This window comes from Delphinapterus leucas, chromosome 6 (genome assembly GCF_059928025.1).
Source record: "Delphinapterus leucas isolate spDelLeu-1000000601 "Yukka" chromosome 6, BTC_Dleu_Yukka2, whole genome shotgun sequence".
NCBI lineage: Eukaryota > Metazoa > Chordata > Mammalia > Artiodactyla > Monodontidae > Delphinapterus > Delphinapterus leucas.
The window spans coordinates 119,109,441-119,124,458 of NC_143134.1; the positions used below are offsets into that span (position 1 = coordinate 119,109,441).

A 15,018-nucleotide genomic window follows, 5' to 3' on the forward strand; every position below is an offset into this window, starting at 1 on the left:
AGGCAGTGTAGCCAGTGGCCAATAGAACAGGCTTCGGAGCCAAATACGTGGACTTGGACATTATTCTAGATTGAACAGTGTCGTCACAGAATTCCTGTCCTTCCTAGAACTTCAGAATGTGGCCTTTTTTGGAAATGGGGTAATTGAAGATGTAATTAGTTAAGATGAGGTCATACTGAAGTGGAGTGAGCCCTTAATCCAATGTGACTGGTGTCCTTATAAGGAGAGGAGAGAGACACAGGGAGAAGGATTGGAGTGATGGTGTGTTTACAAGTCAAGGAATACCAAGGATTGGTAGTATCACGAGAAGTGAAGAAGAAGGAGGCATGGAGCAGATTCTCCCCAAGAGCCTTCAGAGAAAGCGTGGGCTGCTGACGCCTTGATTTTGGACTTCTAGCCTCCAGGACTCTGAGAGAATGTATTTCCATTGTTTAAAGCCACCGGGTTTGTGATATTTTATTACGGTGACCACAGGAAGCTAGTACAGTTCTTGACTACGACTTGCTAGCTGTATATGACCTTCAGCAAGGTCTTGGCATCCTCAATTCTAACAGGGAGCTGTTAATAGGACTGAGCTAAACACTGTAAAATAGTAAGTACTCGATGCATTGAAGCTGCTGTTAGCAACATCACCCACTTCTACCTCCACCACCATCATCGTCATCCACATCAACATCACACTAAGAAGGGCTTTTTATCCAGATCCAGTCCTTCCTGGACCGGGTGAAGGAGGGAGATGGACAGGGGCTCAAGCAACCCCTCTCAGTGGGCAAACTCACATGGGGACATGCCAGGTGTCCTGCCCTGTCCTGGTACCTCACTCTGTCCTGCCGGAAGACAGGTCTTGAAATGGTTACCCTGCTGAAAACACCCTGTCCTGGGGAGCTTTGGCATGATGAGTGACGATGGTGCGGTAGGTCCCAGGAATGACAAATGAAGCCGTGGACCAGCATTAATTAACGACAAGAAGGCGTCTCTCTCTGTCTCACTGCCTGGAGCTGTAGATGGATGGGTGGGCAGGTGGACAGTCGGGCAGCAAGGAAGACAGATGGAGAGAAGACCTCCGTGCTCCCAGCCCCGTCTGAGCATCTTGAAAGCTGGTCCAGCCCTGGAATGATGGGACTGGTCAGTAGCAACCAGCGCCCAGAGCTGGTTTGGGGATTATCTGTTCAGTAAAAGGAAGAAATCAGACTAATTTTTACACATCAGTGCGTCCGTGTATGTAAGTGTGCTCTCCCCTGAGAGCCTTCTTTGTTCAGAGCTTGGGGCAGAGCTTTTAAAATGCCCTGCCCTGTAACTCAAGAGGAATCACAAACACTTTTGTCCGTCTGGCCAGCTCTCCCTTAATACGGCCAACCCCTCTGCATGCCCCAAATAACCACATTTGGTTTTCTGCCTCATTTTGGATCTGTTTCTCTGAGTGATGGGCAGTAGCGTGCTGTGGTGGGAGCGCCTGGGGATCAGGCAGGCTTGGCATTCAGGAATATTTGCTGGGTGTTGATTGTATGCCTGGCATTGTGCTGGGCACAGGAAATAGATAAAGGGTCCTGGACTTACCTGGTGGCGCAGTGGTTAAGAATCCTCCTGCCAATGCAGGGGACACGGGTTCGAGCCCCGGTCCGGGAAGATCCCACATGCTGCGGAGCAGCTAAGCCTGTGTGCCACAACTAGTGAAGTCCACGCACCTAGAGCCCATGCTCCGCAACAAGAGAAGCCACCGCAATGAGAGGCCCTTGCACCGCAACGAAGAGCAGCCCCGCTCACCACAACTAGAGAAAGCCTGCGTGCAGCAACAAAAGACCCCATGCAGCCAAAAATAAATAAATAAAAATGAAAAAAAAAAAAAGATAAAGGGTCCTGACTTGGAGCTGCTCAAACAGTATACTCAAACAGTATTTGTTATGAGTAAATAAATGTTACTCATTTACTCATTTGAACAGTATTTATTAAGCGCTTACCATGTGCCAGGCGCTGAGGTGGGCAGGAGTTCTGTGACGATGAACAAGAGAAGGGGTCACTGTTGGTGTGATGAAGCCGATCAACCCTAGTGCCAAATCTTCCCACCTGACCTTGAAGGACTCTCTTCCCCTCTCTGGCCTCAGTTTCCCCATCTTTTTAAAGGCGGGGGTCTTTGGATCTCTTCATTCTCAACATTATTATGTTTGGCACATAGGTTTGTAGTCAAATAATTTTTTTCCCCAAGCGCATTCCTTTTTTTTTTTTTACTTTTTATTTTATATTGGAGTAAAGTTGATTTACAATGTTGTGTTAGTTTCAGGTGTACAGCAAAGTGATTCAGTTATACATTTACATGTATCTATTCTTTTTCAAATTCTTTTCCCAATTAGGTTGTTACAGAATATTGAGCAGAGTTTACTGTGCTATAAAGTAGGTCCTTGTTCGTTATCCATTTAAAATATAACAGCGTGTACACATCAATCCCAATCTCCCTAACTATCCCTCCTTCCACCCTTCCCCCCTGGTAACCATAAGTTTGCTCTCTAAGTCTGTGAGTCTGTTTCTGTTTTGTAAATAAGCTCATTTGTATCACTTTTTTCTTAGATTCCGTGTATAAGTGAGATCATACGATATTTCTCTTTCTCTGTCTGACTTACTTCACTTAGTATGACAATGTCTAGGTCCATCCCGGTCAATTAATCTACGACAAAGGAGGCAAGACTATACAATGGAAGAAAGACAGCCTCTTCAATAAACGGTGCTGGGAAAACTGGACAGCTACATGTAAAAAAAAATGAAATTAGAACATTCTTTAACACCATACACACAAAAAAAAACTCAAAATGGATTAAAGACCTAAATGTGAAACTGGACAGTATAAAACTCTTAGAGGAAAACATAGGCAGAACACTCTCTGATATGATAAATCGCAGCAAGATCTTTTTTGATCCGTCTCCCAGAGAAATGGAAATAAAACCAAAAATGAACAAATGGGACTTAATTAAACTCAAAAGCTTTTGCACAGCAAAGGCAACCATAAACAAAACAAAAAGACAACCCACAGAATGGGAGAAAATATTTTCAAATGATGTGACTGACAAGGGATTAGTCTCCAAAATTTATAAACAACTCATGCAGCTTAATATCAAAACAAACAACCCAATCACAAAATGGGCAGAAGACGTAAATAGACATTTCTCCAAAGAAGACATACAGGTGGCTAAGAGGCACATGAAAAGATGCCCATTCTTTTTTTAAAAATTTATTTTATTGAAGTATGGTTGATTTATGATGTGTTAATTTCTTTGATACAGCAAGTGATTCGTGTGTGTGTGTGTGTGTGTGTGTGTGTGTGTAGGACCTTGCGTTTTATCCATTCTGTATATAATAGTTGGCATCTGCTAATCCCAGACTCCCAATCCTTCCCTCCCCCTGCCCCCTGCAACCACAAGTCTGTTCTGTATGTCTGTGCATCTGTTTCTGTTTCATGGATAAGTTCATTTGTGTTGTATTTTAGATTTCAGATATAAGTATAGCATATGGTATTTCTCTTTCTGACTTACTTCACTTATACCATAATCTCTAGGTCCATCCATGTTGCTGCAAATGGCATTATTTCATTCTTTTTTATGGCTGAGTAATATTCCATTGTATATATGTACCACACCTTCTTTATCCATTCCTCTGTCGATGGACATTTAGGTTGTTTCCATGTCTTGGCTATTGTGAATAGTGCTGCTATGAACATAGGGGTCTAAGCCCATTCTTGAAGGAGATAGGATGGTGGAGGCTATGATAGGCAGGAAAATGCCCCCCCACCCCCGCAGATGTCCATAGAACATGTAAATCTCATACTTGACATGGCAAAAAGGACTTCACAGAAGTGATTAAGTTAGGAATCTTGAGATGGAGAGATGATCCTGGATTGTCTCCTTGGGCCCATTGTGATCACAAGTGTCCTTTTAAGAGGGAGGCAGGAGGGCCAGAATTAGAGAAGGAGATGTGATGACAGAGGCAGAGGGAGAGGGAGATATTTAAAGATGCTACATTACTGGCTTTGAAGATGGAGGAAAAGGACCATGATCAAGGAATGAAGGAAGCTTCCAAAAGTTGGAAAAGACAAAGAAATGGATTCTCCGCTCCAGCCTCTGGAAGGAACACAGCCCTGCTGAGACCTTTATTTTAGGGCTTCTGACCTCCAGAAATGAATGTGTGTTGTTTTAAGACACTGAGTCTGGGGACTTCCCTAGTGGCGCAGTGGTTAAGAATCCACCTGCCAATGCAGGAGACATGGGTTCAAGCCCTGGTCCGGGAAGATCCCACATGCTGCGGAGCAACTAAGCCCGTGCACCACAACTACTGAGCCTGCGCTCTAGAGCCTGCGAGCCACAACTACTGAGCCCGCGTGCCACAACTACTGAAGCCCGCGCGCCTAGAGCCTGTGCTCCACAACAAGAGAAGCCACTGCAATGAGAAGCATGCGCACTGCAACGAAGAGTAGCCCCCGCTTGCCGCAGCTAGAGAAAGCTAGAGAAAGCCCGCGCGCAGCAACAAAGACCCAACACAGCGAAAAATAAATAAATAAACAAATTTATTAAAAAAGAAAATGACACTGAGTCTGTAGTAATCTGTCTCCACAGTAATAGGAAACTAAGACAGAGTTCTTAAAGTCCTTTCTAGGGATCTCCAGCCCAGGGGCTTCTTCAGGGCTTCTGGAATTTCCTGCGTCCTGTGTTTGCACACAATCCCTAGTCCTCAGCATGTGCTGGCCGAGTGCTTGGGATCCCAGGAGGTTGCATGAGGTGGTAACTGTTGAGGAGCATTGCTGAGAGGTGTGCGGGAGTTGGAATTGGGCAATTTCCCAGAAGAATCTTCCTCCCTCTCAAAGCACAGATTATGTCAGAACGGCTTTGGCAATGGAAGGTCAGACCTTAGATGCTACGTCTGGCATTCTCCCCACCTTCCACCACAGGGCTGCTCATTTTGGGTTTCTCCACCCAATAGAGTCATTTTTTTTAAAAGCTAAAAGAAAAGAAAAGGGGGGGGCGCAAAAAGCCCAGAGGGAGCTGACATAGGTGACCGGCATTTTAACACCGTACACAAAAATTGTAACACCATACACATAACATTTTAACTTGTGAAGCCCGCTCTTCACAACTAGAGAAAGCCCGTAGAACCATGAAGAGAATCAACTCCCTCTGGCTGTTACTGTTCTGAGCGATCGTCAGCTCCCCAAGCAGGAAGCAGATGCACCAAAGAATAAAGGGTGGTCCTTCCAATTGGAGCACATTTAATTTATGATAACCCACTTTACCAACTTAATTTTTCTCATGTTGCTGTGAATGGGAGAGAATGTGGTCAGCCTAGTGCTGGTCCAGCCTTGGGAACGGTTGGGTAGTCTGACACCTGTGATAGATTGTGATGGGAGAGGGCAGGGCCACCCAGATTCAGAACTGGGTACCGCAGAGGCTTCTCTCAGTTTCCAGGCAAGGAGAAGTTGCTGTCGATCTTTGAGCAGGGGTGATGTGGGCAAAACTGGCCCCAAGGGCGGCTTCTCTGGCAACGACAGGTAGATGGGTCAGAGGCAGGAACGTCTGGGGGTGAGGACAGTTATGAGGTTACTGAATTTGCATCCAAAGTCTTTACAAATGCCCTTACCTTTGGCCCAGCAATTCTGCTTATGGGAGTGTATCCCAAGGAAACAATGGAACTAGTCCTTGAATGTAGTGGATATAAAGATGTTCTTAATAACATTGTTCATTATAAAAATTGGAAACAAAACACTATGGTCAAGACCACTATTGGACATTTATACAAAGGAAATACTTTGTAGCCATTAAAAATTATTTTGAACTGAATATTTGACCTTCTGGAAGGACGCTTACAATGTGTTGTTCAGTGAAAAGAGTCAAATTAAAAATAGTATGTTATTTATACTTAAATAGAAATTCTGCTTCAAATAGTGTGCACTTATATAAGATTTACAATGAAAGTTTTGAAGGTTATATATAAAAATAAGAGTATCTCTGGTTGGTAGAATTCCCTTCTTTTTCTGCATGTGAGGAATTTCTATGTACAGTTCACAGAGAACAGTTGTCAAGAGCTCAGATTCTGGGACTTCCCTGGTGGTGCAGTGGTTAAGAATCCACCTGCCAGTGCAGGGACACAGGTTCAAGCCCTGGTCTGGGAAGATCCCCCATGCCGCGGAACAACTAAGCCCGTGCACCACAACTAGTGAGCCCGCGTGCCACAATGACTGAGGCCTGCGCGCCTAGAGCCCATGCTCCACAACAAGAGAAGCCACAACAGTGAGAAGCCCGCTCTTCGCAACTAGAGAAAGCCCGCATGCGGCAACAAAGACCCAATGCAGCCAAAATTAATTAATTAATTAAAAAAAGAAAAAAAAAGAGCTCAGATTCTGGAGTTGTACAGACCTAAGCTAATATTCTAGCTCTGCTGCTTACTGACTGTGTGTCTTTGGGCAAGTTACTCAGCCTCTCTGGGCTTTCATTTCTCCTCTGTAATATGTGGGTAAGAGTTGGATTTAACAGGTGGGAGGGAGGATTCAGTGAGCTAATACACAGGAAGCATCTCAGCACATAGGCTGGTACATAGTAAGTGCTTAGGAAATGTCAGAATCATTAATGTCATATATTTTTTAATGAATGTATATTATTATGTAATAAAGAAATAACCAACGTTGAGTAAAATTATTACTCTCCTCAGTCAAACTAGAATTTGAGGACCTCATTGGAGCAAGACTGTCTTTGCCTGTCTACCTCGTGTGAGATTGCCCAGCAACTGTGTGGCCATCATTAAAGTCTACAATGGCCATCATTAAAGTCTACAAATAACAAATGCTGGAGGGGGTGTGGAGAAAAGGGAACCCTCCTACACTGTTAGTGGGAATGTAAATTGGTGCAGCCACTATGGAAAACAGTATGGAGGTTCCTGAAAAAACTAAAAATAGAGCTGCCATATGATCCAGCAATCCCACTCCTGGGCATATATCCAGACAAAACTGTAATTCAAAAAGATACATGCACCCCTATGTTCATAGCAGCACTATTCATAATAGCCAAGGTATGGAAACAACTTAAATGTCCCTCAACAGACGAATGGATAAAGAAGATGTGATATATATTTATATATACAATGGAATACTATTCAGCCATAAAATAGAATGAAATAATACCATGTGTAGCAACATGGATGGACCTAGAGATTATCATACTAAGTGAAGTGAGTCAGAAAGAGACAGACAAATGCCATGTAATACCACTTATATGTGGAATCTAAAATATGACACAAATGAACATATCTACGAAACAGAAACAGACTCACAGACATAGAGAACAGACTTGTGGTTGCCAAAGGGGAGGGGGGATGAGAGAGGGAAGGACTGGGAGTTTGGGATTAGCAGGTGCAAACTAGTATGTATAGGATGGATAAACAACAAGGACCTACTGTAGAGCCCAGGGAACCCTATTCAATATCCTATGATAAACCATAATGGAAAAGGATATGTATATGAATAACTGAATCACTTTGCTGTAAAGCAGAAATTAACACAACATTGTAAATCAACTATACTTCAATAAAATTTAAAAAAAGAAAAGAAAAAAAAAAGCATTGTACGTTCAGATCAGCAGGGCCAGCTGCTGTTTGCTGAGCCTTTGCTCTAACCCAAGCGAGGTGTTTCCTTCCCTGTGTTAATGGATTCTCACAATGATGGTTCTCAGCTAGGAGAAATGCATCATTTTACAGATGGGGAAACTGAGGCTTGGGACGGTGAAGAAAGCTCTGAGAAGCCACACGACTGGTGGAGGGTGGAGCCAGGATTCCAGTCAGCTCTGCCTGAGGTCAAAGGTGAGGGTTTGGCTGAATTAGTCACTGCAGAGTTCAGGAGGAAGCCAGTGGAGAAGGCTTGGTAAAGGCCAGAGCAGGTGCAGAAGGGGCCGTTGGATGTGGGAATAAATACAGAGCAGAGCGGCAGGACCCTCCAGGCGGTGATTCTGAAAGTATACAGCAGAGGAGCTGGTGTCCAGACCCTCCCTTGGTAATGGTGGATGAATGCCGGATAATTCCATGTGCTTTCCTTTTTCCTTTCCTTGACGAGTTGCCAAGTATGGGAATTTTTCTTACGGTGACTGGAATATAGAATTTTTGAACTAAAAATAGTCCATTACTAGAGTTCACCAAGGACTCAAATGAAATATTTCCTGAAGAAATCCGATGTCCACATCATCTTGCAAAACCCGCACTGTGCACATGTCCACATGGCGAGTTGGAATTCTGGCCGTGTTCTCAGTGCACTGGTAGCCTTGTCTTATGTTAGCTGTGGCTTTCAATGACTGCTCTTGAATAAAAAACTATTTATTAGGGAAAATTTCAAGTATATACAAAGTAAGCAGAATAGTATAATGAATCCCTATATCCCCCTCACCCAGCATCACCAAATATTCAACAAATCTGCCATTCTTGTTTCGTCTGTATCTCCTCCCACCCTCCACTCCCCCACTCAACGATGATCATTTTTTACGTTTCTTTTTCTGTGAGGTAAAATTAACATACATTGAAATGGGCAAATCTTTGCTTTACACTTTTGACAAACGGATACACCTGTGGAACCCACATTCCCATCACAATATAGAGCGTTTCTGCCTTCCCAGACAGTTCCTTGGACCTCCCTATCCCACAGACAACCTCCGTTCTGATTTTTTTCACCTTTGATTAATGCTGCCAGTTCCACAGCTTTCTGTAAATGGAACTGTATAGTAGGCACCCTTCTGTGTCTGGCTTCTTTCGTGCAGGATTATGTCTGTGAGATTCATCCATCTGGTTGCCTGTATTGGTAGCTCGTTCCGTTTTCTGGCTGAGTGGTATTTGATTATACGAATGTACCTCAGTTTGTTTATTCATTCACCAGTTATGGACATCTGGCTTGTTTCCAGTTCTGGGCTATTGTGAAAACAGCTGCTATGAACATTTGAGTACAAGTCTTGGTGTGGACGTATGTTTTCATTTGTCTTGGGTAAATACCTAGGAGTGGAAAGACTGGATCCTATGGCAGGTGCACGTTTAACTTTGTAGAAACTTCCGTTTGTTTTCCAAAGCGGTTGAACCATTTTTGCATTCCCACCAGCGATGCGTGAAAGTTTCAGTTGCTCCATATCCTTGCCAACATTTGGGATCACAGCCCTTGTAATTAATCCTGCTCTTTTCAAGTGAGCTAATATATGGATGCAGTTTCTGGAAGGTTTAGCTTCTGTGGGTCAGTCTGGTGTTGGCCAGTTGCTCTGTGGTCCAAAACTTTATTAGCTCAATTCTCTGTTTCTTTGTCTTCCCAGATTTCCCTTCCCGCTGATGCGGGGCTGGGTGGGCTGGTAGAGGGGAGGTTTCTAGGGGAGTCATAGTCACAAAAGATCGGGAACTGTGGGTCTGGGGCCGGGACTGGAGGTTTGCCCCCTGCTCCATCTCTCTGCTCCCCTGGAGCTCTGGGTCCAGTTTGGAGCGGACAGAGGGCCAAGTGGCCTGACCTCCCTTCCAGATCTGACACTGGCAGCCCTGGAAGCTGCTCCCCTACCACTTCCCCATTTGTGGAGGTCTCTGAGGTCCAGGCCTCAGCTCCTCCCCGCTCTGATGGTGGCACATCATAGAGTTGCTGCCCCAGCCCACGGGGGCTATGCTTCTGGGGGTCCAGACTCACCTGGTCCTCTCTCTCTTCCCCTCAGATATTGGCCCGGTGACCCTCACGGCCGACCCAGCGGTGTTTCAGAGGGAGCTGAGAGAACTCTACGTGCAGGTAGGCCGCCCCGCCCCTGGCTGCTGGCCCTCTGTGTCCTTCTACCCAGTCCCTGCTAGAGGCCAAGGTCTTTGCCCCACCTGGGGGCCAAGGTGGTGCTTCCTGCAACCGCTATGACCTGCCTCCCAGCTCTGCCTGGGGCTCCCCCCCAGCTTGGGGGTCCTGCAGATTTTGTATTTTGGGGGGTTCCTTCCTTTATTCAGTGAACCAAGTACCTACAGGAGTCCCTGAGCCTGGCATATAGAAGGTAGTCATTATTTACTGCATGGATGCAGGCTTGGAAGGAGGGGGTATGTGGCAGCTGAGGGAGGATTCAAGAGGGGTCAATTCAGACCCCCAAAACCTGGCCCGAGACTGGGTCAGATGTCCCATGGCCTCCTTGGCTTTTGGGCCACACTGAACACCCTGGTTCAGCATACGTCTCCCCCACCCAGCTTCCTGCAGGCAGGGATCCCACGGATCGGTCTAGCTCACCGCCAAGTCCCCCAGGGCCCAGAACAGGGCCCGGCACATGGAAGGGATGAGTGAACCAAAGAGAGAAGCGTTTCCTGAAGTTACCACGTGCACACCCTGCTTCCGGGGCTGGGTGTGCGAACCTGGGGGGCAGAGAGCTCCTGGCTGGTGGGCGGGGAGGGGAGGGCTGTGTGTTTATGTGGAATCGGTTCCAGAGCAGGTCACAGAGAGGATCTGAGGAGGCGGCTTTGAATGTTTTCCTCTGCCCACCCCTCACCTCTCCTTCTCCTGGCGACCCCTCTACCCCTGTATCCTCCAAGCCTTGGCTAACACGTGGCTTCTTTGGCGTATCTGTTCGATGTCCCGGTGGCTCCCATCCCTCCTATCGCACTGGTAGCACTCCTCACAATGGTAACTAAATGCTTGTGTTGTGCTTGTTAATGTAAAGTCTGCCTCCCATCCAGACTCTGTGGGAGGGACCGTGTCGCTCGGGCATGGGTGAGTGAATGAGTGAATGAATGAGTGAATGAAGGAGTAAGTGAGTGAATGAAGGAATGAATGAATGAGTGAATGAATGAGAGATGAAGCAGATTGGATGCTACACTGTGTCTCAGGGAAGGGAGTGGCTGGGGCCCTGGCCTGACCCTGGATGGGCAGGACAGAGGCCACTGGAGGGGACCCCCACCTCCCTGGGTGGTCCCCACGGCGAGGAGGTGGGCGGCAGCCGCTTACCCGCCCTGTCCTGCAGGGAGGCGGGGACTGCCCAGAGATGAGCATGGGGGCCATCAAGGCTGCCGTGGAGGTCGCCAACCCCGGCTCCTTCATCTACGTTTTCTCGGACGCCCGCGCCAAGGACTACCACAAGAAGGACGAGGTGCTACAGCTGCTGCAGCTTAAACAGTCACGGGTGAGCCACCACGAGGGGGTGCTGGGGAAGCTGGGGTCTCCGAGGGCCGCCCCAAGCCCCCCCCCACCCCGCCGGAGAGCTGAGCTGCTGCTTCTCTGGGTCCAGCCTCCACCAGCAGTGCCGACCAGCCCACTGACTGAGCTGGGCTGTGAAGTCCAAGTGTGTTCTCATGCTCCCGCCCCGTCTGCCAGGCCGCAGGCCTCCCTGGCGAGACCCATTTTTGATAAAGACCACACCGCCCTGCTCCCTTCACACCCTGTCAGAGCCCGGGCAATCCGTCTTCCTCCTGGCGTCGCCTCTGCATTGTCTAAGGGTCTGGAAGACATGCTGGGGTTTTTGCTTCTTGCTTTCACAGAGAGGGGTTGGGAAGGAGATGTGTGCAGGGAAGGAAGGAGGGCCCGCCCGCTGGAATCCTTGGGAAAGACCTCAAGGGCTGGGACACCTCTCTGCTCTCCCCTCTGGAACAAACTCGGGTTCTCCAAGGTTCTTCTAGCTCTGCGGCCTCCAGGGGCCACTTGGAGCAGAGTCGATTTCCATTCCCTTCCTCGTAGATTTGATAACGGCTCCCATTTATCGAGCACCCACTGTATTCCTGGCCCTGTGGTGAACACGTGACCTGCATCAGTCCTGACCCCCACGGGGCGGGAACTCATATCATTCCCATTTTACAGATGCATCGCCTGAGCCCAGAGAGAGGAAGGGGCTTTCTCCAGGTCACTCCTCCCTGGTTCTGGCCTTGCTACTCATACCTGTAGAAGGTGGCCGAGGAACCATGAGCCAGGCCGCCTGTCTCTCTTCTAGGTGGTCTTTGTGCTGACGGGGGACTGTGGTGACCGTACTCATCCTGGCTACCTGGCCTACGAGGAGATTGCTGCCACCAGCTCCGGGCAGGTGTTCCACCTGGACAGGCAGCAGGTGACCGAGGTGAGCCGGCCCTGACATGCTGCATCTCTGGGCGGCTCGGCCCATGGGTTGGTTGCCATCATGGATGAGCGGTGCCGAGCGCTCACACCACAGCAGGAAGCGCAGGAAGCCCGGTGCTCAGGGATTTTTGGCATCGTCTGGCCAAACCCTCTCACTCGCCCCCAAAGCAGGTGCTGTGGGTTTCTCAGTTTTGCCGGTAAAAAGATTAGGGCTTGAAGGAGCACCCTGGGTTTTAGCCCGGGTCCCCCAGGAGGTCCAGGCTGGTAGGATAGATCTAACAAAGGCTGGCAGAGTGGGGGTGTAGGGGGAGCTTCTCTCCAGGGTCGAGGAGCCCAGGAGTGGGTGGAGGAGCATGGGGGCAGCCATCAGATTTGGGCTGTGTTGCTGGGACAGGAAGTCGAGCTTGGGAACTTGGCAGGGAGAGGATTGCTTGGCCCTGAAGCCTGATGTGCAGGGCTGCTGATGCCCCAGCGCTGACCAGGTATCTGCGTCCTCATCTCGGTCTTGGACCAGGTGCCTGCCCTTCCTCCCCTCCAGGCTCCATCAGTTGCTCAGGTCTCTCCCCGCTTTCCCTCTGCCCAGCACGTCCATTCCTCCCCAGGAGCCAGAGGGATCCTTCCAGTGGCATGTTGGTAAATGTTTCACAACCATCTCTCTCTGGAAGGAACAAGAATGCCCACTTCCATGGTGTAAATACTCCTACTTTGGCTGGTTTCAAGCTGCCGTCATGAAGTCACAGAGCATGGGAAGTGATGCTCATAATCGGCTTTCCTGAGCCTGTATGAGCCGGTCCTGCATCCCACTGGATCCTCTAAAACAAATCTGACCAACAGGTCCTGCCCCATTGTCCCCTGGAACAGGTCCAGACCCTTATCTGAGCTCCGCCTCTCTGAGCCTATCGCCTGTGTTCTCCCCCTTGCCCGCTGCTGCCGCCCTGCTGGCCTCTCTGCTCTTTCTTTGGTGCCCCGTGTCTTTCCTCCCCCAGGGCCTTTGCTCGTGTGGCTTGTTTTTCCAGCTTCTCCTCCCCGGCCCCTCATCTTCCCAGTCTTAGCTGAAATGCACCTTCCTCGAAAGGAGATTAAGTCTCCTTTCATACCCTCTCCCAGCTCTCTGTACTGCTTTATATAATCATAATTTTGCAGCTGTGTGATTATTTAATGCCATTAGGCTGTGAGCTCCCTGAGGGCAGGGCCCTTAAGTTCCTGTCTGCTACTGTATCTCCAGCACCTGGTACAGCCACCAGCATGGAGCAGGTGTTTGGTAAGTAGCTGGTGAATGGATGACGTGGAGTCCCTTGTGCGTGAGGAAGAGGAAGATGAGAGGAACAGCATCTCTGAGGCCACTGCGGCCTCGGGCCAGCCCTGCTCTTGCCTCCGGGAGAGGGTATGGTATGTTGTATATTTATGATCTCCAGGGCCGTGTTTAGGTTAGCGCCTTCGCTCCCTGTTGAAAGATGGCGTTTATGGTTCTCTGCTACACATTAGGATTTATTTCTTTTGGCGTGTCAGCTTGCTCTGGTACTAAGCCACCCAAGCAAGGGTGGGAGGCATTTCAGAGTGGAATGATGGCTTGGTCCTTGTTTTGGCGGTGTCCCATCTGGGCAGTTGCTCGGGAACTGGGTTCCTGCTGGGGCAAATCAGATGTCAGGCATCTGGATGGGTCGGTGGAGGACCGCTTGCTCAGGTGTGGGGCTGGACTCTCCTAGCCTCTCCCTCGAGCCATGGAACCTGGGGCGAGCCCCTGGCTTCTGGCCGTGGTGCCAGCCTTCTGCCGTGGCAGCCTGGCCAGGCAGGACACGTCTGACGTGGTAGGACATCCGATGGCCAGGATTGGCTGCCCCTGGCTAGGGACCTGGATCCCTCTCCTCCCTGAATAGAGCTCTGTCATTCGTTAGCTTCATGCCTTGTACCTGGCCCCTTCCAGATGTCCCCAGACATTTGGCAAGCCTGGGAAAGTAGCTGGGGCAGCCAGGGCCGTGGTCATCCCCCCAGGAGAGGGAACAGTGCCTTTGCCCAAGCCAAGGGGGCTCCGGCTAGAAGAAGTTGCAAAAGTCCCCCAAACCCTGCCTGTGTAGTCAGTTCTTTGACCATTTCAACGTGTGTCCAGTATGGCAGGAACGACACATTTTGCGTTCTCTCTTCCCTTCATTTATCGAGCACGTACTCTGCGCTGGTGCAGCTTTAGGTGCTGGGCGCCGAGAGATTATCCATCGATCTTAGGTGTCTGTGCTTTCGGGCGTTTAGCTTTTTCCACCTTTGAGATTCCAGAGTAACTAAAGGAGGGTGAAGATCCTCTCCCCCTGGGAGGGGTAACCTGTAGCTTTTGCCATCCTTCAACGGACAGGGGAGGCAGGCAGTGTGACCCCTTGGGCCTATCCCAGAGGTGTGCATTTTTTTTGGGAGGCCATGCTGCGCAGCATGTGGGGTCTTAGTTCCCCGACCTGGGATCGAAACCGTGCCCCCTGCATTGGAAGCACGGAGTCTTAACCCTTGGACAACCAGGGAAGTCCCCAAAGGTGTGCATTTTTAATTAGGACTTAGCTAGGTCCAAGAACCTCCTTGCCCCAGCACATCTTTCCCACAGGCTTCCCCCCAGCTCAGACCCAGCTCAACGTCCTGTCCCCAGGTCCAACAGAACGGTCAGAATTTCTGGGAGAGCCCATCATCCTGAAGCCCTCTGGGGTCCTGGGAAGTCCCATTCTGGGGGCTCAGACCCTTTCCCTGTCCAGCACCAGCAGGTACAAATATGACAAATCACTCAGAATCTGGGCATTAACCAGGGGAAAGGTGAACTGCCCTGTAAGACAGTAAGGGGGAAGGGGAAGGGAGGTCAGATTAATAGGTGGTTTGGATTAACAGATCAGGAGACACAGGCCCTGGAGATGACCTCATCCTGGACCCTTCCCAGAGGAGGTGGGGTGGTGGGGGGTTAAGGTCACATGCTGTCTTCAGACCGCAGCTCTGCCACCTGT

General features: G+C 49.1%; 1 protein-coding gene across 1 annotated transcript in view; it reads left to right on the forward strand.

Annotated features, from left to right (window-relative positions):
- HMCN2 (hemicentin 2) overlaps nucleotides 1-15,018 on the forward strand; it is a 156,346-nt gene that overhangs the window by 10,749 nt on the left and 130,579 nt on the right. The window contains exons 2-4 of the mRNA XM_089913870.1: nucleotides 9,693-9,763; nucleotides 10,965-11,123; nucleotides 11,925-12,047. Coding sequence (XP_089769996.1) covers nucleotides 9,693-9,763; nucleotides 10,965-11,123; nucleotides 11,925-12,047 — 353 coding nt within the window. The remainder of the gene's footprint in view (nucleotides 1-9,692; nucleotides 9,764-10,964; nucleotides 11,124-11,924; nucleotides 12,048-15,018) is intronic.